This window comes from Lasioglossum baleicum, chromosome 5 (genome assembly GCF_051020765.1).
Source record: "Lasioglossum baleicum chromosome 5, iyLasBale1, whole genome shotgun sequence".
In the NCBI taxonomy this organism is placed as follows: Eukaryota; Metazoa; Arthropoda; class Insecta; order Hymenoptera; family Halictidae; genus Lasioglossum; species Lasioglossum baleicum.
In genome coordinates, this window is record NC_134933.1 from 9,013,708 (window position 1) to 9,038,529 (window position 24,822).

Here is a 24,822-nt window from a genome sequence, read left to right on the forward strand (position 1 = left end):
TAAAACTTTTCATTGTCATCGTGGAATCGTGTTGATCAGTGTTGATCTTCTTTCAACTATGGATGCTACTTTGCATTCGAAGAATCAATTTTGCTGCAATTTTCGAATCTTCAAATCTGCATTTTATTATATTTCTTGGAAGAAATTCGTAAATAGAAACTTTTCTGAACGAGCGCAAGTTATAACTTCAGTTCTTCGGAGTATTATTGCTTAGACAGCGGATTTTGTGCATTTGTGAATTTAGAAATACTGTTATATTATTTTCAACCTATTGAACATATTCGGAAAGAATATTACCTAATTATTAATTTGCAATTACTTGGAGATATATTAATAATTCCAGTACGTTGTGATGCGCTTTTCAAAGTATTCCGAGTAATAATTATAATTATGCAGAATACAATTAACGTAATTTTATATAAAAATCTTATTCGACAGAACGGTATTATGTAGAATTTGACAAATGCTGAAGCTTTTAATTACCGACAGAAAATAACGTGAATTGATGTAAAACCAGGTAAAACGAAGAAAAATCGATATACATAAAATCTTTTTAAATCTGCTAGCTCCTTCCTATTTTCTCGATGCTCGGAGTTCTGCAGCTACGTTCACAATGGGTGAACTTTGACACACATGCGCACAGTAAATTAGTTTTCAAATATTGCCGGTTTTTCAAAAGAATTCATGTACTTACATAGGGAGTTGATTCACAGTTGATTCAGCATGGATTCTATGAGTGAAGTAAGTTACAGTTAACGTAAGAAAATTGCGTTATACGATAATTCTAATAAAAGTATGAAGTTACAGGTGCCATCGTCCTCGCAGAATGATTCTGTCTCCAGCACAACTTCTAATCTAAAATACCGTGAGAACAGTATTTCGTCGGAAGAACAGTCGTTACTTGAATTCGTGCAGAAAGGAATCACCGAAATGACCGACGAGAATATTACATTTCAGAAAGATATCCTGCCGTTACTATCGGAATTAAATCTGGAACCGGAATCGTTGTCCAGCAACATCAAGGATGGACTGCAAAAAGTAGCCTCTATATTGAAGTTTGAAAAATTATCAGACTTCGACAAGACCGATCTAAAGATTGTTTATGAAAGAAAGAAAGTGGAGGAAGCGAGGAGACAGTGGGAAGAGAAACAGTTGGCATTGTCGTATGATAATCTTTACAGAAAATATACTAGATTTTCAGCGAAGCTGACCGATCTGCAAGAGGTCGTGAACGATATCAAAGAACTCGTAGAAGAGGGTCAGAAAGATGAAGAAGACAATCGCTGCAATCAAGTCTTTCTGATGACAAAATTGGATGAATATAAGCAAACTGTGAAGAAGTTGGAAGTCGATTTAACGAAAATGCAGGTCGACGATCTTTATCCACAGAATATCCTAAATAAATATGATAGATACTTGGAAATGTGCGGTGAACTGTCGGAAATCGATAAATGCCTTAGCCAATACGGGGATTTGCCACCTAACCTGTTACAAGCGAAAGCGTTGCTCGAGGCTAAACGAAAGGAATACGAAACATTGGAGAAAATATTTTCCGAGAGGACCAGTTACTTCTAAAGTAAGTCTTTCTTGTAAGTTATCTGATTTTTCTATAATAATAAAGAATGTTATATATTTATACCTTTTATACAAATGTGTGACAGAATAAAATCTATATTTCAATTGCGTTTGTTTCCTGATCATCCTGCTTTGTTTATAACTATTTAAACTTCGGATGTTTAGGCAATTTTTAAGTTTTATAGACAAACTTTAAAAAAGTAGTACCACATAAAATTCTATTTTTATTGGTGACAGCATTTGTAGACCCAAAATAAATAATTTAATACTCCAGCATCTTTTGAAAATTTTTAGAAGCCACAAATGCATAAAGATCCACAGTCTAGTTATAAACTATTACCTATTACAAGCGAAAGTATTGCTCTAGGCTAAGTGGAAGGAATGTGGAACATTGGAGAAAATGTTTTCTGAGAGGACCAGTTATTTCTAACGTAAGTCTCTTGTGTAAGTTATCTGATTTTTCTATAATAATAAAGAATGCTATATTTATATGTTCTATACAAATGTGTGATTGATTAAAATCCATATTTCGATTGCGTTTGTTGCCTGGTCATCCTGTTTTGTGCCCACTGATTTTTTAATTCCATTTCCATTGCTTTAGCTTGGTGCGCCAAGTACGTGATTTGGTGTTTTTTCTTCGATTGGGAGTTTACACCACCCATCATGGAGACTGGTCTTTGTACAGGCTCTTCCGTTAATGCCTTGACCAGCCATTCCCGTTCGTCCGGTTTGATATCCTCTCCATTTATTTCGATAACACTCGCTTCGTCGATCTCTTTAGCTTTCCTCTTTATACTTCGTCTGCCGCACAGGTATTCGATAGCTTTCTCGTCGAAAGCCACATTCCCTTCTACGTCGACATTGTACTCTTGTTCGGGTACAGGCAATTTCGGACCCACCTCTGCTTTATTTTTAAGTAATATTTCCTCCTTTGGTAAATTCATGATATTACTCACTAATGTCTTCCGAGGTACAGCTACCATAGAATTGGTAGGTAGATAGCTGCTACCTGAACTATTTTTAGTTGGAGGATCAAATTTGTTTGTCTCTATCTTCAAGCTTAGTTCTTCCATTAAAGCATCAGATACAACGGGAGTATCGGTGACAGATAGAGCGAAGAAGTCTGTACCAGAATCCGTACCACTAACAGCGATCCCATCTTCGTCTTCGGAGTTTGAATCGTAATCAATTCCTATGGAACTTTTCGTAGCAGCAGTTTTATCAGCGATAGAACTTCTTATGTCTTTATCTTTAGTCGCTAGAGCTTTAGTCGGATTTGTTTTTGCTTTATTAACAATGCTAGGAATCAAACTATTAGTAGCCTTGACCTCGGCTCCCTTTGGTTCTGGCAATAGCGTGAAGAGCATGGTGCGTTTCTGAAATTATGTATAAACATGTATTTTATGGTGAGAATAACAACGGACAGCTATATAGCATGGTCAATACATACAGTGCATCCCATGAACTCTGTCCAATTGAATATCTTGGTTATTTCAAACAATACAAGAAAATGTTACTTACAGAATAAGGCAAAACTACATAATATGGTATATTTAAATGGTGTTCTTGCAAGTGGAGGTGTACAGAAGATACAGAGGTCACCCCTTTGTTTTCTTTTTAAATAGAATGTCCAATTTTTTATCCTCGATATCGATAGATTGGCGTATTCTGAGTATTTCTGAGTATTGTTCGAGTCTTGCAGTCTGAGTTCGTGGGACACACTGTATTTATATTTGTATATACTCACGGTAGAAGGTTTACGGCGAATAGAATTATTTGCTCTAGTTTCATTTTCTTCTTCGATATCTTTGAACTGTAACGAATTCGATCAAGTAATTTAACGAATGTTAACATATGAAATAAAATGAATTATGATCGAATGAGTAATATGCTTACGTCGGATAAAGAAGGAACTGTTATTTTAACTGGAGCACGATTCTTTTTGATCGGTTTCTCAGGTTCCACTTCATCCTCCCTTTTTAGAGGAATGTTGTCATCCTCTATAATATCTTCCGATACTGCCAAGCTTTGCGGCTTGGGTAAAAAATCGAAATGTATTTTGAGATCATTCTCAATAACCTCTTCTACGATTTTGTCATGTTTCGGAGCAGGTAAACACAGCTTTTCATTTGTTTGTTTAAATAAAGGTTCCTCGGGTGTTTCATTAACGATCTCGAACGTATCGCAATTGTTTCCCTCTTCGTCAGAGCTTTCATCGCTGCTGCCGTATGCAACGAGACTCATCTTTCAGAATATTAATGCTTTTCATTTACTCAAAACAACCGTTTTCTACGATATACGCATCGGAACTACAACCGAAAATACCGAAATAGACTGGTTGACTGTGGTTGACGTCTGACAGTTGCGCGAAATCGAAGTATGCGTGGAAAATATAGAGAGGAATTTGTATCTGAACAAACCGTCATGGCTTAAATTCCTTCTTTATCGATGTGTATAATGGCGTCACTTGTGGCAAAATCTCAAAACAAAGTTTACTTCACTTGACTTCACTTCACGGTGTATTATCACAGACGAGATATAGGAAATAGGAATAGGAATAATAGACCTGACAGACTGTGACAGTGTGACAGACTGTGACAGTGTGACAGTCAGTGACAGTCCTTATGCCTTATGGGACTTGATGTCCATAGGAATCTGTAGTACCGACACCTTAAAATGCCAGTAATTTTAGCGTCCTCTACGCTTTGAGAACGGTGAATTCGAAAACTAGAACCAATACGAATCGGGTTCGACTGGTATCTACTATGGACCTATCTACATTCAGTGCCAGATTAATCCAGCGCGGGGCCCGTAGCAAATTTAACCAGGAAGCCCTAGTACAAAACTTAAATTTGTTAATGACACTGCTGAGCGCGGTATGTATTAAGCTTATTCAAGACTATAATCAGTTATTATCAAAAAATGAAGAGGAGAAACAATATATTTTACAAATTATTTCCGAAAATAGGAAACTAATATCCAGATGTATCAAAAAAGTCATTACGAGATAAATAAATTATTTCAACGAAATTTTTTAAAATAATTTTAGTTTTTTGTATAATGTACTGTATTATATGTATAATGTATATTTATAAAAATATTAAAAAATTTCTTAGACAAAAGTTGTATTGTTTATTAAATTAAAAAAATATAATGCAAAAAAAAAATTTTTTTTGAAAAGTCAATTTTTGAGATTTCAAGGTCACGATTTTTTTTTTAAAATTAGTGCTACATTTTGTTTCTACATTAGTATAGTACGTAAAAAGACAAATTCAACGATATATAAAAATATATACTAATGATATACTACAGTGGAGAAAGTCGAGTTACAAAATTAAAAAATTTTCAAAGTCGATGTGGCAGCACTTCCCGTTATCCGATCGATTTCAAATTTTGCACACATTATTTTTGCGTCAGTGTCACAATTCTAGGGGGTGTCCCGAAAAATATTCGAAAGTCGAAAAATAAGGTCCACCCTAATGATCATTCTTATCGCTGTTGCATCTTTAAAATTGCATCTACGGGTAGGTCGGCAAGAATTCGCAAGGTACATACAGCAATAATATTATATAAATACATATATAATATATAATAATATAATATAATACAATATAATATAAAATAATACAATACAATATAATATAAGATAATATAATACAATATACTATGAGATAATATAATATAATACATATAATATAATATAAAATATAATATAGAATACAATACGTACAATACAATACAATTCAATGCAATACAATAAAATACAATGCAATGCAATGCAATGCAATACAATACAATCGAATATAATAGAATACAGTAGAATAGAATAGAATACAATGTGATACGTTACGATACAATATGATATGATATAATACGGTACAGTACGACACGTTACGATACAATACAATACAATACAATACAATACAATGCAATACCATACAATACAACACAACACAATACAATATAATGTAATATAACTAATTATAACATAATGTAATACAATATAATATAATGTAATATAATATAATGTAATATCACTAATTATAATATAATGCGATATAATATAATGTAACATAATATAATGTAATATAACAATATATAGCATAAACGATACATACAATAGTATAACATAATACAATTTAATATATAATAATAAAATCTAACGACATGTAATGCAATTACAATACAATACAAGGCAATGTTGCGCAACGCAAAACAATACATAATCTTATGTAATGTAATACATATAAGTAATATTTATACCTACACACCGCTCTACGATTATTTGACACGAGATTGTGTCACGATAAATTTATGATTATCTTCTGTGCGAGATATTTTCTAAAAGATTCGTAGCATACATATAATTGGATCAATGATCTCGATTGTCAATTTCAATACGATGTAATACGTGTAGATACGTATATCATATATATATTTTCTCTTTAGATGCCTACATTACTATACGATTGTATATATAAATATATATTTATTTGTTTATTTATTTATATATTTATATATTCTTTATTTAGGCGATAGTGTAGTCACATAGTTAGGCAGACTTGATTTATACTCGACATCGAAAGGCTGAGACTATTTTTCAAAAGAAAAGTAAATACGTCGCAGCGAGAGGAAAGTATTCATATTCTTCTTTATATCTTTGATCTAGATCTTGATCTCGATATGTTGCACTATAGGAAGCTTAAATCAATGCTTTAACCGACTCTACGATTTTTCCAGTAAGCGCGGAATACGTGTTTGTGAAAAAAACAGGAAATGGCAAATAATAAATAATTACTTTCAATAGATTTCGCGAGTCATACGAGTCAGATGCCTTTTTATGGTTACGGTGACAACAATGAAAGAATCGACTTGGATCAACGCCCGAATGTCCTGTTGTTATTATCGTCGGCGTCATCGTTATCACGTATCATTATTATCATTATTATTATTATCATTATTATTAGTATTACTACACCATTGTTATTATTATTATTATAATAGTAGTAGTAGTAGCAGCAGCAGCAGTAGTAGTAGTAGTAGTAGTAGTAGTAGTAGTAGCAGTAGTAGCGGTAGTAGTAGTAGTAGTAGTAGTAGTAGTAGTGGTAGTAGTGGTAGTGGCACTATTACCGTTGTATGTAATCTCGAAACGTTACAATATTCGTCATATAGTTTAACACGACGAATAACTATATGTATTTGAATTCAATATGAAAACGTAATTGGAAGTAAAGCTAAAATGATTGTGGGAAGAAAGATCTTTTCCCTTTTGTTCCCGTGAAAACAAATAATCTTCATTTTCGTGTCGGCGAACAAAGAAAGATTTTCACAAATATAGATCAGACAAGAAATCGTCAAGGAATAACCAGCAAAAGAAACGTCCGACGAATTGGGTCGAAAGTCTAAAAGATAGAAGGGCAGTCGGTTGAAACACTCGCGGGGTAAAAAATGTTGGTCCTTCCAATGAATTCTAATAGGAAGCCCCCTTGGTGAATAACAAAGATATCCGACAATGAAAGACATCATCATTTCGTTAAAAACATTCAGGCAAACAAGAATCGCAGAGAATCATTTACTAAAAATGATTTTCAGGAAGGTAGCAATATCGTCGATTCTTTCACCGACACCGCATCATTGTTGGCACCGGTACAACAAAGTTACGCGACTTCAAACTCGATCATGACGAATCCCAACGACAATAGGCGCAGATAGGTAGATAAACGGTTGTTCGTTTTCGAAATCTAGTTGACAACCGTGTCTAAACGATGAGCTTAATCAAATTTACGAAGGAAGAACCTGCTCATCTACAAGGTTAGATGATTGCATTCGTTCGAGAGGATTGTCCATGCGATTAACATAGAACGAAGACACTTTCGAAGGAAACTCTGTTCAATGACGAGAAAGCTTATTCGTTAAGGTCTCTCATCGAAAGTCTCTTCGTGTCTAACGTACCCTTAAACAACTGTTAGGATATGTTTGTAGGCCGATCTGATTTTACATTAGTTAATGCAAATGTTTGCACAGTTTGCAGTCGTGGCATTCTTTTCTCTTTACGTGCACACGAGTCTGTTTCATTATTAGAAAACTCGAAAAATCGAAATAATCGAATTCCGATCTGGATTTGTTGTGGGCCACCGTCACCCGTTCGACGCTGTTAAATCGTTTCGTATTGTCTCGCTCATTCGATTGGCCGAAAACAAGTACAAACAATTTCTCTTCCGATTTGTTAGATGACGAACGATCGCGAGACCATCCTACGAAACGATCGCGTGTATGTATATCAATTGGATCACCGACATCTTTTGAATGGGGTGTGAAAGCGGATCAGTCAGAGAAACTGTGTCCTACGTGCACAGAACATCGCACGAGGAAATGCAAAACTGAGTTTGCTATTGCACTCGGTAGAATTCGATAGAACAGTGAAACTTATCGTATAACTTTTCAGAGTTTCGGTTTTATCAGACGTTAACCTTGATCGTACGAGAGACTGACAATGAGATGCGGTAATGGTCCATGGTTACTGTGATCGTTTATTGCTTCAGGAGATTGTAGATACCTGACCGATCCACGCGAAACGTTTTATTGTAATTCCGGGGAAACGTTCGATCAGCGTGTAATGAACGACTCCATCGCAAGTTTTTTGAAATTTCGCCTCTTTATATATAATAGAGAGAGAGAGAAAGAGAACGCACGAAATCATTTACTAGAAGTGTAACAATAAATCAATCCTGTAACCCAGATTTAAATGAGCTAATGGAAAGCCACCTACTATCTCCATCCATCCGATACTTTTTCTATAAAGTCAATTACGATGAAGGTTAAATCTGCAACCGGTTAGGATTTGGTCGAGCGAAATCATTGATTTCTATATACCATTAATCGCATATGCGCTTAAGTACATTAGAATTATATACATGCATCGAATAATTTCTACCTAACGGTACAAGGTATCTTCGGTTTCTAACTCGGGCGGGGTAAGCGCAATACATGCTTTCGAACGATTTATCGCTCGCGGCGTACACATACATATATACTGTCCGTGTCTCGTAACGAAGCAGTAGTGGTAATGTAGAGTGTGGTAATCTTCTTAGCGAATAGTGAGAATGCAAGTGACTCAATTGTATGCGCCTAAACAATCAGACGGTATCTTTGCAAATTCCTTTCGCATTCCTTCCGAGTGCCGCGTTACGAGACGCGGAATATACACGTGTGTATACGTACATATAGCGTGTGCGTGTCTGTGAGAGTGTGTGCGTGTGTGTATGCTGTAGCCGTGTTTTTGTATTCCCTTTTCATCTCGGATATGAAAGTTGTAAGTGTTGAACGAATCGTTTTGTCAGTCTACGAGCTACAAAAATTGTGTGACTTCTATACATCGAGATGTCAATGGTCATTCATGTTGCCCGTAAAGTCGTGTTTTGGTAACCGTGTACCGACTACATATTGTTTTCTTCGGGCTCGGCCAGCGAACTCCGGAACGATTGTCTGTCGTTTAAACGATTCAAGAAATCGGAACGGTCGTCTCGATTCAGAATTTCTACCGTCAACGATTATACATATAACCCGTATAACACGTATAATACTAAAACGAAGGAAAAATAAACGCGCCACGCGATCGAGCTCGTAGCGTGTTTCCTAATTTTATTCGTGCAAGAAACTGCTCGAATAAAATTCGAGAAAACGCACGATTATCCGTTACGAGCGAAGAGACAGACAAAGAGTGAAAACGGAAAATGATTGTCTCGAGACGTCCCTTTCGACCAAGAAATTTTCAATGCGATCGGTTTTGCAAATTCGTGATGAGATTCAATCGAATCGCAACGCTGCGCTGGATCAACCAGAATTCGTTTCGTGTTCGCGATAGATTTTGATCGTTTCTCCTTGATCGTGGTCGATCGTTAATTTATTGGAAAAATGGACCCTCGTCGTCTCCCTCGTCCTGGGACGTAAGCTTGAATAATTCTTCTCTCGCTTATATTCCGCTTCGAAAAAAATAGAATCTCTCTTGCACCGTTTTTCGTCGTGATTACTTTTTTTCGTTTGATATATCGTTTACCGTTGAACGGATACACTCTTATTGCTAGAACCTTCGTGGAAGTCGAGGTTTCGAGATTGGTCGATGATTCCCTTCGACGAGCTACGGCTTGATCGTAACCCTTTCGAAGAAAAACTCAAGTAAATGTTTGATAAAGTGGGACCATTTATCTTTTTGGTTGTCTTTGTTATTTTCTCGGTTTCCGTCGAAGAACCGTGCATCACCTGTCGCCACAAACCCGTGAAACCATTCTCGATGCTGGCAATCGACGTCCTCGTGTTCCACGAAAGAATATCACGAAAAGAACCAGGTAAAAAGTTTCTGCTCCTATCTGTTGCTACTTCAATGTAAATACTCTCGTATATTGAATATTGATAAATCATCCATCGATTGTCATTCGGCTTGTACTAAATTATGAGCTCGCGACGCACAAACAGGGTGTACCTGTGCGATTTATACTAGGTGTTCGTAGGTGCGCGTTTGGCAACAGAACATAGATTTACTCTGATTGCCAGCGTGACCCCCACTTGCCAAGATCACCGACTACGATTGCCTTCGACGATTGCGCGTTCACAACGCAATACTCTTTGCAATTTCTCTTTTCTTCTTGTTACATGCGTTTTGTTTGTTTCTTGGAAAAAGATGCGTACAAGTATAAGTCAAGATGTAGCAAATTAGAACAGTTTTTGTTTTTCAATTTTCTTGGATCTCACGGACTTCTGCCTGGAATCTGTACTCTACCATATTGTTCGGATGCAATGGTGCCGCGAATAAAACTGATAAGGGGACGCGACGCGACACGGCCAGGTGATACCGACGCAACGAGACGAGTTCCTCCATCAAATCATGCGATTATTTTGATGGGAGGCTCGTCGTCGTCGTTGTCGAGCAGAAGGCTCAGCCTGAGGTCGAGTTCGTCGGCTTCGAGGGCCCATTTTTCCCTGAACCATCATGGAGAGTCCGCGGTCTGGGTGCCCAGCGTATGGATCGGGAGCAACGGATACCAATCGACGGTCAGCCGACTCAGTGGAAGAAGATCGAGGTTCACTTCCGCCCCACCTAAGCCTTGATTACTCTCGAAGGCCTGCTTTTTCTCCCACAGCATCACCAGAAGATTTCTGCCGATAACGTCGCATCTGTTGTACTTGATAGTCTGACGGTACTCCGGGTTTCTCTTGTGCCGTACTACACGCGTTTTGCGTTTCTGAATCCATTTGTCGCTGTCTCGCAGATACGTCTTCACGTAGGTATCTACGAGGTAACAGAAAAATCATTTTTTACGTTACCACGCGATATGTCTACAATCTAGGATAAACTTTTCCCCTTGCGTTGCCAGACATTTTGCCTTTCTCCTATAAATTTTTACCTTGAGAAATTCAAGTTTCGATCCTGCAGGATCAATGGTTCACAAGTTACAAATGTTTAAAATTGAGCAATTTCCAGTGTTTCCTGTAAAAAATACTGGAGATTGCTCAAGTTTAAACATTTATAACTTGTGAACCATTGACCCTGCAGGATTGAAACTTGGATTTCTCACATCTCCTTGTCCAAATCTACTACACAACATAGGAAAACAGTAAAAATTGATTCGAGAAAGGCAAAAATGTCTGGTTACGCAAGGAAAAGAGTAGCCACAATCTACGTGCACGACATAAAGAAGAACGAGAATACGAAAAGGAAAAAGGGTTACCTGGTTCTTCTCTATCCATTGGACAAATGTCTCTGGCACAGATAACCTCAACCTCGAGTGTTCCTTTGCTCAAGCAGAATGCCAACTTCACCATTGCCAACTTCGCTTCGCCATTTTGAGTTCCTGTATTCACGAAAAGGTAACGTATTCACCAAACTGATTGTTTGCACAGTGGCTCACAGCTGTACAGCTTTTCTACAGTGAAAAAGAGTATTCCAAATTGAGATTCATGAAATAATATCTATGTTTACCAGCGGTCATCTTGAATCCTTTCGGTGACACCTGCCCGCGACCCAACCTTGTATCGATACCATTTTCGTTCCTCGCTGGCTGACTGAAAAAGAAAAACCATGGTCAGCTAATCTTTCTTTTATCTAGAAAAATAGAAACAATCGGAGAAAGCTTAATCTTGCTTACCCCCATTTGTCTTCCTCGTCCGATTCATTGTTGCGATCGTAAAATCTCTCCGGAATATTCATTATACTGTCTTTGCGCTCACCCCGCCCTGCGAGATAGAGGAAACTATTATTCTTTATGGAACTCGTACATCAACAGTTACCTGTTCAGCGGTTCGCGTGCGATCTTTGCATTCGTTCTTCTTTAGTAATAACAGTTCGACGAAAGAAAAAACGGTTGTTTCGTTTACGCCATCTGCTTACAGATCCGTGCTTCGCGAATAAAACTTCACTTCGCTTTGTTTTACTAGGTCTTGGTAATCTAGGTCCTCGTGCTCGTCTTCGTAATCGTCTTGGTAATAGCAATCGTAATCGTGAAGCGATAGAGGAAGAAGTATTAAATATAAAACAGTGATCTCTTTTGTACGTGAATGTCAACAATGTTGGAAGAAAATTATTTTGTACTCGAGTTTTTCAGTGTCCAAGAAAATTCTACTAGAGTGCCTATTTATCGGTTGTGCTGTCAGATTAGTTTTGAAGTACCGTATCGTCGAGTCTTGCGTCACTATGCTAAAACCACGTGTATCCTACGACGGCTACGACGATATTTTCTACGTGAAGAGTAAAATGATTACAAAGGCATAATAATACATTTGTTAACATGATCGGCATATCGCACAGTCAAGAAAGGATGTAAAGCATTAACGTGGAAAGGTCGGCAAATGGTACGATTACTTCAATTACATCAAAGTACTACTTCTAAGATTCCTACTTACGCTTTTCTTAGCTACTTGTGGAAAAACTCTAGCTAAGTATCGAACAGGTACTTTGATCTTTCCTCTTTCTTCGATGCTTGCGAGTTAGAGAATTACAAGGTTCGCATTGCTATTACGACATGCTGCTAGAGCAGAGCTACTCAACATGCCTATTAGCGGGCAAGGGCGCGGATGCCTGCCGATGCCCGTGGGCACAGCTACGGGCAAAGCTACGGGCAAGTGACTTATTGTTAGTAAGGCAGTGCTGGGCACATTTCTCCAGTGTCGTCAGATCGAGGAAATCGAGGGGAATGCAGTTACACAGGGTGTTTCGTAACTGGTGGTACAAGCGAAAAGCGGGTGATACTACATGAAAAAATAAGTCGAAAAAAAGGAATAACATTTTTTCGTTTGGCAACTCGTTTTCGAGAAAATCTGACGTGTCTGACGCGTCTGACCATGATCAACCAATTCTACTTTCTGCAGTTACTAAAGCACGTACCCGGCGAAAATTCAAAGCCGATTTTCTTGAAAACAAAACCTCACATAAAAGAGTTCTATTCTACATTTTCGACTTATTTTTTCATGTAGTATCACCCTCTTTTCGCTTGTACCACCAGTTGCGAAACTCCCTGTATACACGGTGAGTCACCTAACGTTATCACCTCAAATATCTTTGTGGTCTTCAAAGATACATTAAATGTCTCGAGGACAAAGTTAAATTTTAAAATGGGGCTCATACGACACAAAAAACATTTTTATTTTTATTTTTTTAGAGATACCAAGGTCACTTCAATTTTTTTAAACGGAACCACCCTTTTTTAAACATCTACAATGATAGACCCTTTTATTACGAATTCAGTCACTATAATTAAGTAATTTTTACCTTATTTTTACCTTAAGTATGGTCATTCAAGGTCACGGACAGAAAAAACGTATAAAACTAAAATATAGAAGCAGAAATATGCTAAGGTCCTTCAATGATGTGGAATGTTTTCGAACATCCTCTAGCCCTAGCCGATTACGCCTGCGATTTATTAATTATAAATAGAAGACATTTAACCCCTTGCCCTACGATGTATTTTACAGTTTCAGTGATTAGAACTTTCTTTGTAGTTCGTAATTTCCTAAACAAGGAGAAAATTTATTTTTCTTGTGTGTGCTACATGTTCTCCGATAACTATACATTAACGAAACCAAAATAGGATTTCATCACGGTTTGAAGGAAATTAATAACATACATATTTATTAGACTCCGTTCAGAACCTTGTAAGTCAAGGGGTTAGTGTATCTTTGAAAACAACAAAGATATTATTATAATATTATTATAATATATTATAAAATTAAATATTATATAATATTATATATAAATATATTATTATGATATTATTATAAACAATAAAGATATTAGGTGATTCACCCTGTATATATAGAATAGAGGGAAATACCCCCTCTTTGATGACCAGATTAATACGTGATTAGTCTACGGACTTAGTGGGGGATGTTGGAGTATGCTCATGGTGCTGGAATGGGATAGTGGAAGGGGAAAAGGGGGAGAGGAAAAATCGATCAGTTTTGGTCGATTCTGGCGACAGTGCATTTCTCTCAATTGAGACAAAACCGTCCTCATCGTAGTGAAGTTGGAGCCCCTCAAACGCTTAATTCCCCCACCAACCTTCCACCGTACGTACCTTTGTAGCTAATCGCGCCAAGCGAAGCGGTAGCGATGCTTACTGGAAGGGAAAAGGGAAGGGGAAAGTGGGCGCTATTGGTGGGGACAGTTTTGCCTCAATTGGGGCAACTATGCCTAGCCCTGTGGTGGAGCAACGAAGACCCGAAACAGTAACGAACGCGACGACGCACATTGATCCAGGAGTCCGCTTTTTGTGGCCAAAATTTAAATTTTACGACTTTCAAATTTCAACAAAATTTTTGTTTCTCTCAAATAAGAACACTTTGAAACCTCGAAATTCAAAATATTAGTTTGAAGTTCAAAATTAAAAGTATTCATCAAAATTAAAGTAAATTGGAGGAACAACTAGATAGTTTAATTATTCCTTACACAATGCTGAAATGAAAAGTACTATATTTTATAATAATCTACGCATGTTTCAATCAATATACGAAGGATACAAAGTTAATGTACAATGTAAAATTTATGTAGAGTTTTAAAAAAAGCATCGCCAGTTTTCAGACTTGAGTTTTCTGAAAGATTAGACCTTCAACATTTAAAGTTTGGATCGCTAACGCTTTGACAAATTTAAATTGCATTATTTCTCAGAGCCTTTCGAACTTATTTTCAAGATTTTTTCTCTGGTAAATACATAAATCCTATACTATACAGCTCAGTTAATGCGTAGACTCGAATTTTTTGAAAATCTGATACGCGGCGTTTTTCTTGGCGACCACAGAAACAAGTAAATACAAGCAGCTTTGCCCGCAGGAGCGTGGCTTCGTGCCCGCCGTTCTGTGTATGCCCAAGGCAAGAAAATCGCTGCCCGTACGGGCAGACGCTGAACAGCTCTGTACTAGGTGCATATTATTATTATCTCTAGTGGTGTGCTACCTGAAGCGGTGAATGTGTCTGATCTACGTGAAACGGATGCTACGAGCAGCTACGATGATAGATTATCGAAATACGTACGAGAATGTGGAACCGTTCTTCTTCCGATCCAGCAACGTTAATCGAGTCGAGAGGATACAATATCTCTGGTACCGAGTTTAACGCGATTATATATTCTATTAGGTTCCGACATACGTTTTGATCGTTTCGGATTAAGGTTACTGAATCTCTTGTATTCGTTATCGTCAAATGCATTTCGACGAATATCAAGAAGTCGTTATTTTAGTTGAAAAAGAATGAAAAACTCAATTCAATTTCAAATTTCGTAGTATTTTTCGCCGTCTGTTTATCGTCGACAAAGTATGCATGCGTATCGTCGGACTGTTTCTCTTCCTTTCTTTTTCCTTTCCTTTTGGTGCGAAAAATAGGAAAACCGTTTTAGGAAACATGCAACCTTCGGATTTTATTATTTTAACTTCCTCTACGTCTGTTTCTGCTTATGCTGCCTAAGCTTCCGACATCTACACTCTGTGCAGTTGTAGTTGTAGTTGCAGTACAGTGGGTAGTAACTGTATCTACGATATGCACTCTTACGGATGCATGAAATACGTGAGAAATCTATGGTTAAACGCGTTCGATACAAATTCCGATACCATGTTTGGAATCTACTAGAAGTCTATAGCTGTGCTGAAATCAATGGTTGATTGCGTGGTTAATTTGTGATACGCGCGTACGTATGCATCTATGTGCATGCGTACCACGTAAATACACATTGCGTATCTATCCATCTTCCATCTAGAAGTTGCCTGTAGTTGTCCTTCTTTCTTCGCTGGCCAGTGACAAAGTTTTCTTTGAACATTAGCAGTTACTCGCGTTAATATACAGGGTGAACATTATAAAGCGGTACAGACGAATATCTCCAAAAATATTGATTATACGCAAAAATGTTTCAGATGGAAGTTGTTCAGTAACTCTGAGTATAAAAGCGTTGACCTTCATATGTCCTAAATGTAATAGTTAACGAGATATTATCCAAAGAAGAAAGAAAATGGTTACGATAATATCTCGTAAATTATTAGATTTAGGACATATGGAGGTTGATAATGTTTACTCAGAATTCGATAGTCTATCGATTCATGATACAGCAAGTAGGTATTTCCATTTTAAAAAATCAAGGTGACCTTCTCCTCACCTTGGAGTGTCTACCGGGAAAAATAAAGATCCCACCACATGATATCCCCCTCAGTACTGAACAAGTTTCATCTAAAACATTTTTGCGTATAATCAATATTTTTGGAGATATTCGTCTGTAACGCTTTATAATGTTCACCCTGTATATTAATAGTTTCGAGCCAGATAAGCCTAGCATAAACTAACCCTAGATATACGAGTATATTTCGACGGAACTGTCGCGACGTCAGGGATGTTTCTCCTAATCGAATTTCCGTTCGAAACGAGAAATGCATTCAACGATACTTGTTTCCTTGGGGTCTGCCACAAACGAACTACTTGTGGTTTGTTAAGAACTATAATCTATGTATATGCAGGTAAGTAGGCAACTACTCGAAACTACAGCGCAAAGCAGATATTCGAATAGAAAAAATTCAAAGCTCTACCGATGCGGCAACGGGTTCGATTCATGAAAAATGCTGGATGGACTGTACCATTTACTATTTACCATTCCATGTACTGTATAGTTGTGCACCTTGCTAAACAGTTCAACGAACAACGGTGTCGTTTATATTCGTTAAATAAACTTGTCGGTAAAACGATTTCGTTTCAACTTATCGTGGAGTACAGAGAAAACTCATTTGATACGTACAATTAAAAATTTTCAATTTGGGTAAACTTTTCCTTGCGTAACCAGAAATTTTTGCTTTTCTCCTACAAATTTTTACCGTTTTCTCGTCCTAACCTGTCAAAAACACTGGAAATTGCTCAACTTTAAACATTTATAACTTCTGAATGGTTGCCCCTGCAGGATCGAAACTTGGATTTCTCGCATTTTCTCGTCCAAATCTATTGGATAACATAGGAAAACGGTAAGAATTTATAGGAGTGAGGCAAAAATTTCTGGTTACGCAAGGAAAAGATCAGCTTCCAATTTTCATCTTGGTACGAATATAATCCGTGAAACGAAGCATATCGTCGAGTTTCTCACGACAGAGAAAGAACAATACAGAAAAACTGGACCGTACAACCTAAACGAAAACGCAGGAACGCCGAAGTTGCCTGCTGGAGCGTTGTAGTGTAATGAAAAGAAGAAGGTAACTCTCTGGCGTATCGTGTCCGAGTAGAAGGCAAAAACGGATGAAAATGGACAAAACTGATACGCAAGGCAAACATATCGGCAAAAGGCAGATAGAGGGAAAGCGAGAAAACTGTGTCTTACCGGAAGCCCGTGACGGTGGTCCACAGTGCCCTGTGGTTATTTATCGAGGCGGTATGGAGTGCGGCAGTGGGAAGGAGGCCGATTTACCGGTCCTCGGAGATACAGGCTCGCACTGCCACACAGTAACCTTTGGGACTACGCACGCTGTTGTCGTTGATCGATGATGGTGGTGGTAGGTTGGTTGGTTGGTTGATTGATTGATTGATTGATTGATTGGTTGGTTGGTTGGTTGGTAGATTGGTTAGTTGGTTGGTTGGTTAGTTGGTTGATCGGTCGATCGAGCCCACGATTCGCCATTGATCGGGGTCGGAGTTGTGGCGTTTCGACCGAGCGAACCGAGCATTTTGATCGACCATATGCCATATGTCGTATGCCGTATGCGTGCGAAAGATTGCCGAACGGCGCCGACCAAGAAAGGAGATCAAGAAAATCAACAAAGAAGCAATGCAAAGAATACTCGCGACGTTCTCCGTCAGCGAATCATGAAAGAAGACGTACACACTCAATAGTGGAGAACGATCAGCGCATAGCTTTTGGCACTTGGCGTGTATCGATGCGAAACGAGAAACGTGGCCTGTACCTGTATCGGAGATCACGGCTTTGAACGTGTACTAAAATACACGTGTACACGTGGTACGCGAATCGTGTAGTACGAATTTAAGGATGCGCGAAAGTGAATACGAATTTGCGAATACGGATCCGTTCGAAAAACAATCAGTAGACCGCGGATCTTTATGCAAAATAAAAATTATCCGTATCAATTGCAAGAAACAAAAAACACATTAACATTTCTTTTTTTTTTCTTTAATGACCCTAATAAATTAGAAACAACACTGTCCAACACGATCAAACTTTTTTCGTGTCCAACGATTACTGTTGGGCGATTCTTATAGAGTTTTTTTTTGCGCTGATTCCGAATCTACCTACTATTAGAAATTTCATTTTGAAAGAAAAGACATATTTTTCAGCTTTAAACAAATAGTGTGATGTTATTATAAAAGATATTGAATTGTTCTTTGCAGGAAAAGATTCTGCAGACTTTCCCGAATACAGTCGTATTCAGTATTAATACATTATGATCGTTTAAACATGTTTAAATTTGGTGTTGGACAGTGTAACACATCGACGTTCTTGCATTCTTTCAATTTATCTACCGCTTTAAGTTGCACCAACTCATTTTTCTTATAAATGCATAAAGTCAGTTGTCGGAATTGATCCTTAAATTCTTACTACACGGTTCACGTACCACGTGTTTTTATTTTATTACATGTATACACGTGAAATAGGGATCTCTAGCCTGTATGTGTGTCGTGTGTTTCGAACACGACGCGTGTGGATTGACCAAACTGCCTACATATATGTACATATGTCGCTGTATGCTGTATGCTGTATGCTGTATACTGTATGCTGTATTGTGCGTTACTTTCTCGCACGCGAAATCTGAGGAAGCTGTAGCGGGAGAGGAGAAACCATCGTTTTTGTGTGATCTTATCTGATCTTATAAGTGTCCTATATGCGATCCTTCTCATCTCCCTTGCTTGTCTTCTCTATCTAGATCGAATCTACTCATATTATTCGTATATCGCAGGCATGTCAAACACGCGGCCCGTCGACAAGTAACTCTACGGCCCGACTAGAAACTTTGAAACTGTTGCTGACAGATTTACAACTGGAATTAATCGAATTGCAGTGTGATTCTGTATTGAAACTGAAATATATGTATGATGCGATTTCCCAATATGTTGTATGTAGACTGCGGATCTTTATGCATTTATAGAAAAATTGAGTAGATAAAATTCAAAATTGTTGGGAAATGTTTAAAATTGGAAATGTCAATATATGATTTCACCTTTATTAAAATCATTAAGGGGAGAAATAACATTCTAATCGATTTCTACTTCTTGCTATCGATGCAGACAATTTTTATTTTGCATAAAGATCCGCAGTCTAGTTATACGCAATTAGACGTATTTCAGCTATGTCAGCGCCCGCTCTAGCGGTTACGTCGCCCCGGACAAAAAGACAAATTGCCGCTCCTTAAGAATACATATATATATTTTTAAATAAAACTGTATATAGATATTTTTTATCTTCAATAAACACATCAAATCATTTTATTTAAAAAGTAAATTTTCTATTGGCGCCCCGGACAGATGTCCGGGTTGCTCCCCCCTAGAGCGGGCCCTGGCTATGTGCGACCCACTGTTTTCAACGTTAAAATAAAACTGAGGAAAGGTCATGATTAACAGACTAGCGTGTGCAATCGATTTCAAAACTAATTACAACTCGACAAATTCAATCGAATTTTGAAAATTTGGTTACTGAAAACCGTTGCCAAGTCTCTTCGAAACAGAAAAATGAAATAGTATTAATCAAATAAAGTAAACTTGAAAAAAGAACAACTTTTATACTTCCTATGTGTATTTTTGTAATATCGTTGTGTTTGTAGTACGTTATTTTGTATGTGTAACTGCAATATTAATAAAAGAAAATGTGTTTCTTCTTTATCTCAAGTATGCATTTTTTTATTGCGGCCCTCGAATTAATTTATAATATTTAACGAGGCCCTTGGTGATAAATGAGTTTGACATGCCTGTTATATCGTATACATAGCACGATATACTTTGATCGATTCTGCCAATTGTTTTGTCGATCGTTCTTTGTTCTTGGTTTTTTGATGTTGTCGGGTCGTTGGTGTTCTCAAGCTGGCATAGGCGAAACTCATTGTCAGCGACAGGCAACAGCGCAGCGACGCGAAACAGCGCAGCGCAATGTCGCGGAACAGCGCAACAGTGATCGTACAAAGACGAGCAAAGAGTATTTACACATTATATGTATGTATTGCGGCAAGTGATTTCTTTCAGTGTGCCAGCCTCTCCATGAATAGGTAAACAGACAGACAGACAGTGGTAGGATGATGCGATTTCGCACAATCCGAACGCAGGGGGCATCCGGTTTGATTATATCCATTCGAACCGTATTACCTATATTTTCTTCGAGTGATCTATACTCGTATCGATCACATCGCGAATAGAAATCGCATAGAAATCGCGTTGAAATACCGTATAGAGTGGAAATCGTGCAGAGACCACGTGGAAGATCCATCTTTGCGTTCGACGCGGATAAACGATTATATCGAATAGCAGTCAAATTATGCTATACATACCCAGTAAGCAAAATTCTCGATTTTGGACAGCAGGCTGTGCCAGCAGAATACCATACATCTGCGTCCGAATAAGTATCGCTTTATGCTGGCACAGTCTGAGGGCAGAATGAGGGCAGAATGAAGGCAGTCCGGTCCTGGATTCTGCCTTCGTTATAGAGGGCAGCACGGTCGCACTAATGTGGCGATGTCGTTATGGCGAGGTCGCGCCATAAGAGCCAAAAACAGGAGTGGCTCCGGAGCCGGAGGACAGACTTTCGTGTAGAATTACGAATAGCGTGCCAACGATAGTGTATAGCAGGCATGCACAACTCGTAGCTCCAAGAGCGGCTCGTGAGCGGCTCCTGTTGCAGTTCTTCCCAGCCTACGTGTGCCAGCCGGTAGGGATGGGATCAAGTATCTCGCAAACAGATTCTAACGTTGATTGATGGAATTCGAACTCTCTATAAGTATTTCGAAAAGAAAATAGTACTCCCAAGTATACTCGAACCTTTGCCAGACAGTTTCGAACCCTTTACAAGTACTGTGGTAAACGTAAATAATATTTGCAAGTATACTCGAATCTTGGTCGAACAGTTACAAAACTTTCGAAATTTTTATGAATATCGTTATGAATTTCCGTATTCTTGCACGCTCCGTGGCAACGTAAGGCTATTCCGGCGCGGCGCACAGTGTGTCCAAACGGCGAAATCGTGGTCAAAACCTCGAAAATGAACTTTTCGGTGGGGATACGGTAAGTACTATTTTAGATTCTTTAATAATGTGCCTATGGAAAAACCGAGGTGCGAAGGTTTTATTACTTATACCTGAGAATTGGCGAGAGAGCTCAAAGTTTTGTTCATTAGTCGTACAGTAAGCCTGCTGCGAGAAACTGTGTGTAAGCGAAAAGTGAAAAGTGCATAATTTGAAAACGGTTTATTTATGAATCTATCCCTCGAGCACGAGATGCCTTGACTGATATAGCCACTAATTATACTAATAATGATAATTCATCTGCAACATATGATAGTTCACAGACGCAGATGTCCAAAAATCGGCACAATAGCGAATTATCAATTTGGTCATCCTTTGACAATGAAATAGCAATTACAAATAATACGATACCCATCTCATCGTCTGCTGTGTTAGAAGTGGAAAATTATCTAAAATCACAATATTTACAACGCAAAGAAGACCCGTTATTATTTTGGCGGGAAAATTCAATCAAGTATCCCATTTTATCAAAGATTGCACGTGACTATCTTTGTATAACGGCCACTTCTGTACCTTCAGAAAGAGTTTGTTCAAAAACAGGAAATATCATGGATAAAAAAAGAAGTAGGATAAAACCAAGTATTTTGTAAATGAAATATTATTCTTAAATAGTTACGAATTTAATAAAGAAAGTGCTTAAAACCTACTATGCAGTTTTGATTTCCAAGATTCGAGTACTACTTGTGAAAGTTTCGATTACTTTCAACATCGAAGTAACTTACAAGTATCTTTTCGAAACTCTCTTGTAAGTACTCATTCCGAGGTTCGATAACTACTTGTATGCAATGAATACTTTTCAAGTATAATCATTGAAACTTTTATTGCTTTTAACACATTAGCGACCGGTGATTATTGCATAATTTTTAAAAATCTATAGTTCACGGCTAAACACTTTTTAATAGAACCTTCAACAGTGACAGCAATTTTCATTGTGAACTAACAAGTCATCGTCAACCAACGTCATCTAATACGTTCATTTACGACTGTAATGTGAAAGAAAATTCTTATGCTTTCTTTTGGTACAGCACAATTATTGAAAATCCTATTAATAGGCTTCCGGTAGGTAAAGTGTTAAGTAGCAATCGAAACCCATGAAATGAAACGTGGTTATTGAACTTGATTCGGATTCGTGAGTACATATTGCACTTGATCCCATCCCTACCAGCCAGCTCGCGACTGGCTCACGAGCCGAGTCGAGAGCTCCCGCTCCCAAATGGTCCAGTTGTGCATTGTGCATGCCTCCGGCTGGTGTACTGGAGGACAAGGGACCACAGAAGGGGCCCCTGAACGGTGGGGTTTTAGTGGGTATGCCTTCGGCTTTTGTTTTTCTCAGGCAAGGCGAGTCCCACTCTACCACCCCCCCCCTCCGACCATCATCCGGAGGGGGGGGGGGGGGTGCGTAAAATGCATTTCCCCATCGCCCTTAAACGAAAATAAAAAGGGCAGGTCGTACCAGTGTCGCCAGGTCGGGGAAATCGAGGGGAGTACAGTTTACTCCCTCTCTGATAACCAGATTAATACGTGACCAGTCTACGGTCTTAGTTCATGGTGCTGGAATGGGATAGTGGAAGGGGAAAAGGAGGAGAGGGAAAAATCGACCATATGGCGGTAATGTGGCACTTACGTGCAGCCCTCTATAACGAAGGCAGAATTCAGGACCGAGCTGCCTCCATTCTGCCCTCAGCTTGTGCAGGCCAATCCAGCTTCCGACTCGATCAAACCCAGAATTTGAAGGGACGATGTTTTCGAAACTCTATGTCGTTCTCGCATGGGCAATCTATCCGAAATTTCCAGGATACTCTAAGCGTTCGCTCGGTCAAATCGCTCGAGATTCGATGAGAAGCGATTGCACGAAGGTACACGGAACAAGGAACATGGAGAAACAATGAGAACAAAAACGCGTCGAGTAAGAAGATTGAAGAAAAACGAAGGTGTATGCATGGCGTTACATAGGGGGAACACACCCGCGCACACAGACAGACGGACGGACGAACAGACGATAGACAGACAGACAGAAAGACAAGAGTATAAAGATTATAATAAAGGCTTATTATCGAACGATGTGACATTTGTGAATAAATGTACAAAAACATGTAAAAATCCTACGGACCTCCATACATACAGACTGCATGTCGCGAAGCAAGTATACATTCGTTCGGAACGATATTACAAGCAATACGTATTCGTGGTCGATACTTAATGTCGGATTGTTTCGTGTAAAGATACCGAATTAGTTGATTTCGATATTTTCGATTCGCAGAAAACATTACTGAATCTAATCAACCTCTACGCAAATATGCATGTACGTCGGTGCATAGATTTATTTATTCACATGCGTACGATACGCACGGGATTGGCCGACGAGGAAGGTTCGATCTGCTGATTGGCTGGTGGACGAAGATCGAAATCGAAACAGTGACGGTGAGAAAGATAAGACACAAAAAGTGATATTGAAGTAAACTGAACGTGCGTACGAGACGGGAAGAGATAGACGGATAAACAGATACTGTAAAGTCTTGTTCTGAAGAAACCCTCGGGTCCGTGCTGTTTCTTAGATCGCGTAGTTCTACTTCGCCATGTTGCCAACAACTTACCGCATACCGGCGATTAAACTGTTAAACGCGGTTCCAATTATATCGTGTACAGTGTGATTTTAACAAGAAAAATGACGCAAATAAGTTGGTCAAAGTCCCATAAAAAATAATTAAAAATAAAGAAGTGTTGTAATTGGATTAGTAGTGTTAATGTTTACACTTTACACTGCTCGGCGACCGAGGCAACTCAATCTTCTTGGCCCTTCTTCGAAGGGATAGGCAATTTTCTTAGATCCTAAAGCTCCCGTTTTCTTAGATGAAGACTTTACTGTGTACAGAGATGTAGAGGGGATAGAGCATGCCTGGACAACCGATCGCTCGCGAGCAGGATCCCTTGCACTCACCGTTGCCACAGAGGGGATATATTTTCCTCAAAATGCTTCCCTTTCTACCACTAAACGTGGCAATCCGATGGTGGAGGGGAGGCCGTACGTTGGCAACGGTACACATACAACGTACACGTGCTGTGTACTATGTGCTGTAAACTGTAGGACGTAGACGTTATGCAATTTTCAATTTTCGTGGGCAAATTTTAAGATCGTCGAATCATGTAAAATTTTATTTCTAGCGGTAGTAGTGTTGGTAGTTCTGAAATAAATAAAAATCGTACTAAATTCTGTGGAATTTTATATTCCAACTTCTTTTGAAAATTGTTAGAAGCCATAAATGCATAAAGATCTGCAGTCTACTAATAATGTACCGATAGAACTTCAAGTTTAAGACTATTGTTCGGACAGTACTCGATATAGAATCTGACATATGTATTTTTTCTCTACGGTAATAGGGTATCGGTTGGAAGGACCGATGCTTGCGAGCTATCGGTCACCCAGCCATGCTACACATGTAGAGAATATAGCGACAGCGAATACAGGAAAAAACGAGAGAGAAAGTGAGAGAGGTGGTGGGT

At 38.4% G+C, this 24,822-nt stretch overlaps 3 protein-coding genes across 14 annotated transcripts in view; 1 reads left to right on the forward strand and 2 right to left on the reverse strand.

Annotated features, from left to right (window-relative positions):
• Positions 1-68: 68 nt before the first annotated feature.
• Positions 69-2,298, forward strand: LOC143208871 (uncharacterized). 4 transcript variants are annotated; one of them, XM_076423769.1, is made up of 3 exons: positions 69-741; positions 802-1,589; positions 1,870-2,298. In XM_076423769.1, the coding sequence occupies exons 1-2, from the start codon at positions 724-726 to the stop codon at positions 1,573-1,575; spliced, it is 792 nt and encodes a 263-aa protein (XP_076279884.1). In that variant the 5' UTR covers positions 69-723; the 3' UTR covers positions 1,576-1,589; positions 1,870-2,298. The 4 variants fall into 4 exon arrangements, with proteins under 4 accessions (XP_076279884.1, XP_076279886.1, XP_076279885.1 ...); XM_076423771.1 differs by having other exon boundaries at positions 72-741; positions 795-1,576; XM_076423770.1 differs by having other exon boundaries at positions 72-741; positions 808-1,576.
• Positions 2,033-4,096, reverse strand: LOC143208863 (uncharacterized). Its single transcript, XM_076423745.1, has 3 exons — positions 3,472-4,096; positions 3,323-3,388; positions 2,033-2,951 (listed from the first exon to the last, which is right to left on the reverse strand). Exons 1-3 carry the CDS (start codon positions 3,817-3,819, stop codon positions 2,091-2,093), a joined length of 1,275 nt encoding a protein of 424 aa, XP_076279860.1. The 5' UTR covers positions 3,820-4,096; the 3' UTR covers positions 2,033-2,090.
• A 2,017-nt stretch (positions 4,097-6,113) lies between these two features.
• Fife (regulating synaptic membrane exocytosis protein fife) overlaps positions 6,114-24,822 on the reverse strand; it is a 58,210-nt gene continuing 39,501 nt past the window's right edge. For 4 of the 9 annotated variants that reach the window (XM_076423721.1, XM_076423723.1, XM_076423720.1 and 1 more), the window contains 4 exons: positions 11,718-11,805; positions 11,552-11,634; positions 11,301-11,423; positions 6,114-10,861 (listed from right to left, as the gene is read on the reverse strand). In XM_076423721.1, coding sequence (XP_076279836.1) covers positions 10,560-10,861; positions 11,301-11,423; positions 11,552-11,634; positions 11,718-11,805 — 596 coding nt within the window. In that variant the 3' untranslated portion in view covers positions 6,114-10,559. Of the gene's footprint in view, positions 10,862-11,300; positions 11,424-11,551; positions 11,635-11,717; positions 11,806-14,545; positions 17,550-24,822 lie in introns of those variants that run through there. The other 5 variants (XR_013008991.1, XR_013008992.1, XR_013008993.1 and 2 more) reach the window with 5 other exon arrangements.

Coding starts and splice junctions, on each gene's coding strand:
- LOC143208863 (XM_076423745.1), bottom strand. CDS start 3,819: ATGAGTCTCGTTGCATACGGCAGCAGCGATGAAAGCTCTGACGAAGAG. Junction 3,389..3,471: donor CAGTTCCTTCTTTATCCGAC/GTAAGCATATTA, acceptor AATTCGTTACAG/TTCAAAGATATCGAAGAAGA. Junction 2,952..3,322: donor TTCGCCGTAAACCTTCTACC/GTGAGTATATAC, acceptor ACATAATTTCAG/AAACGCACCATGCTCTTCAC.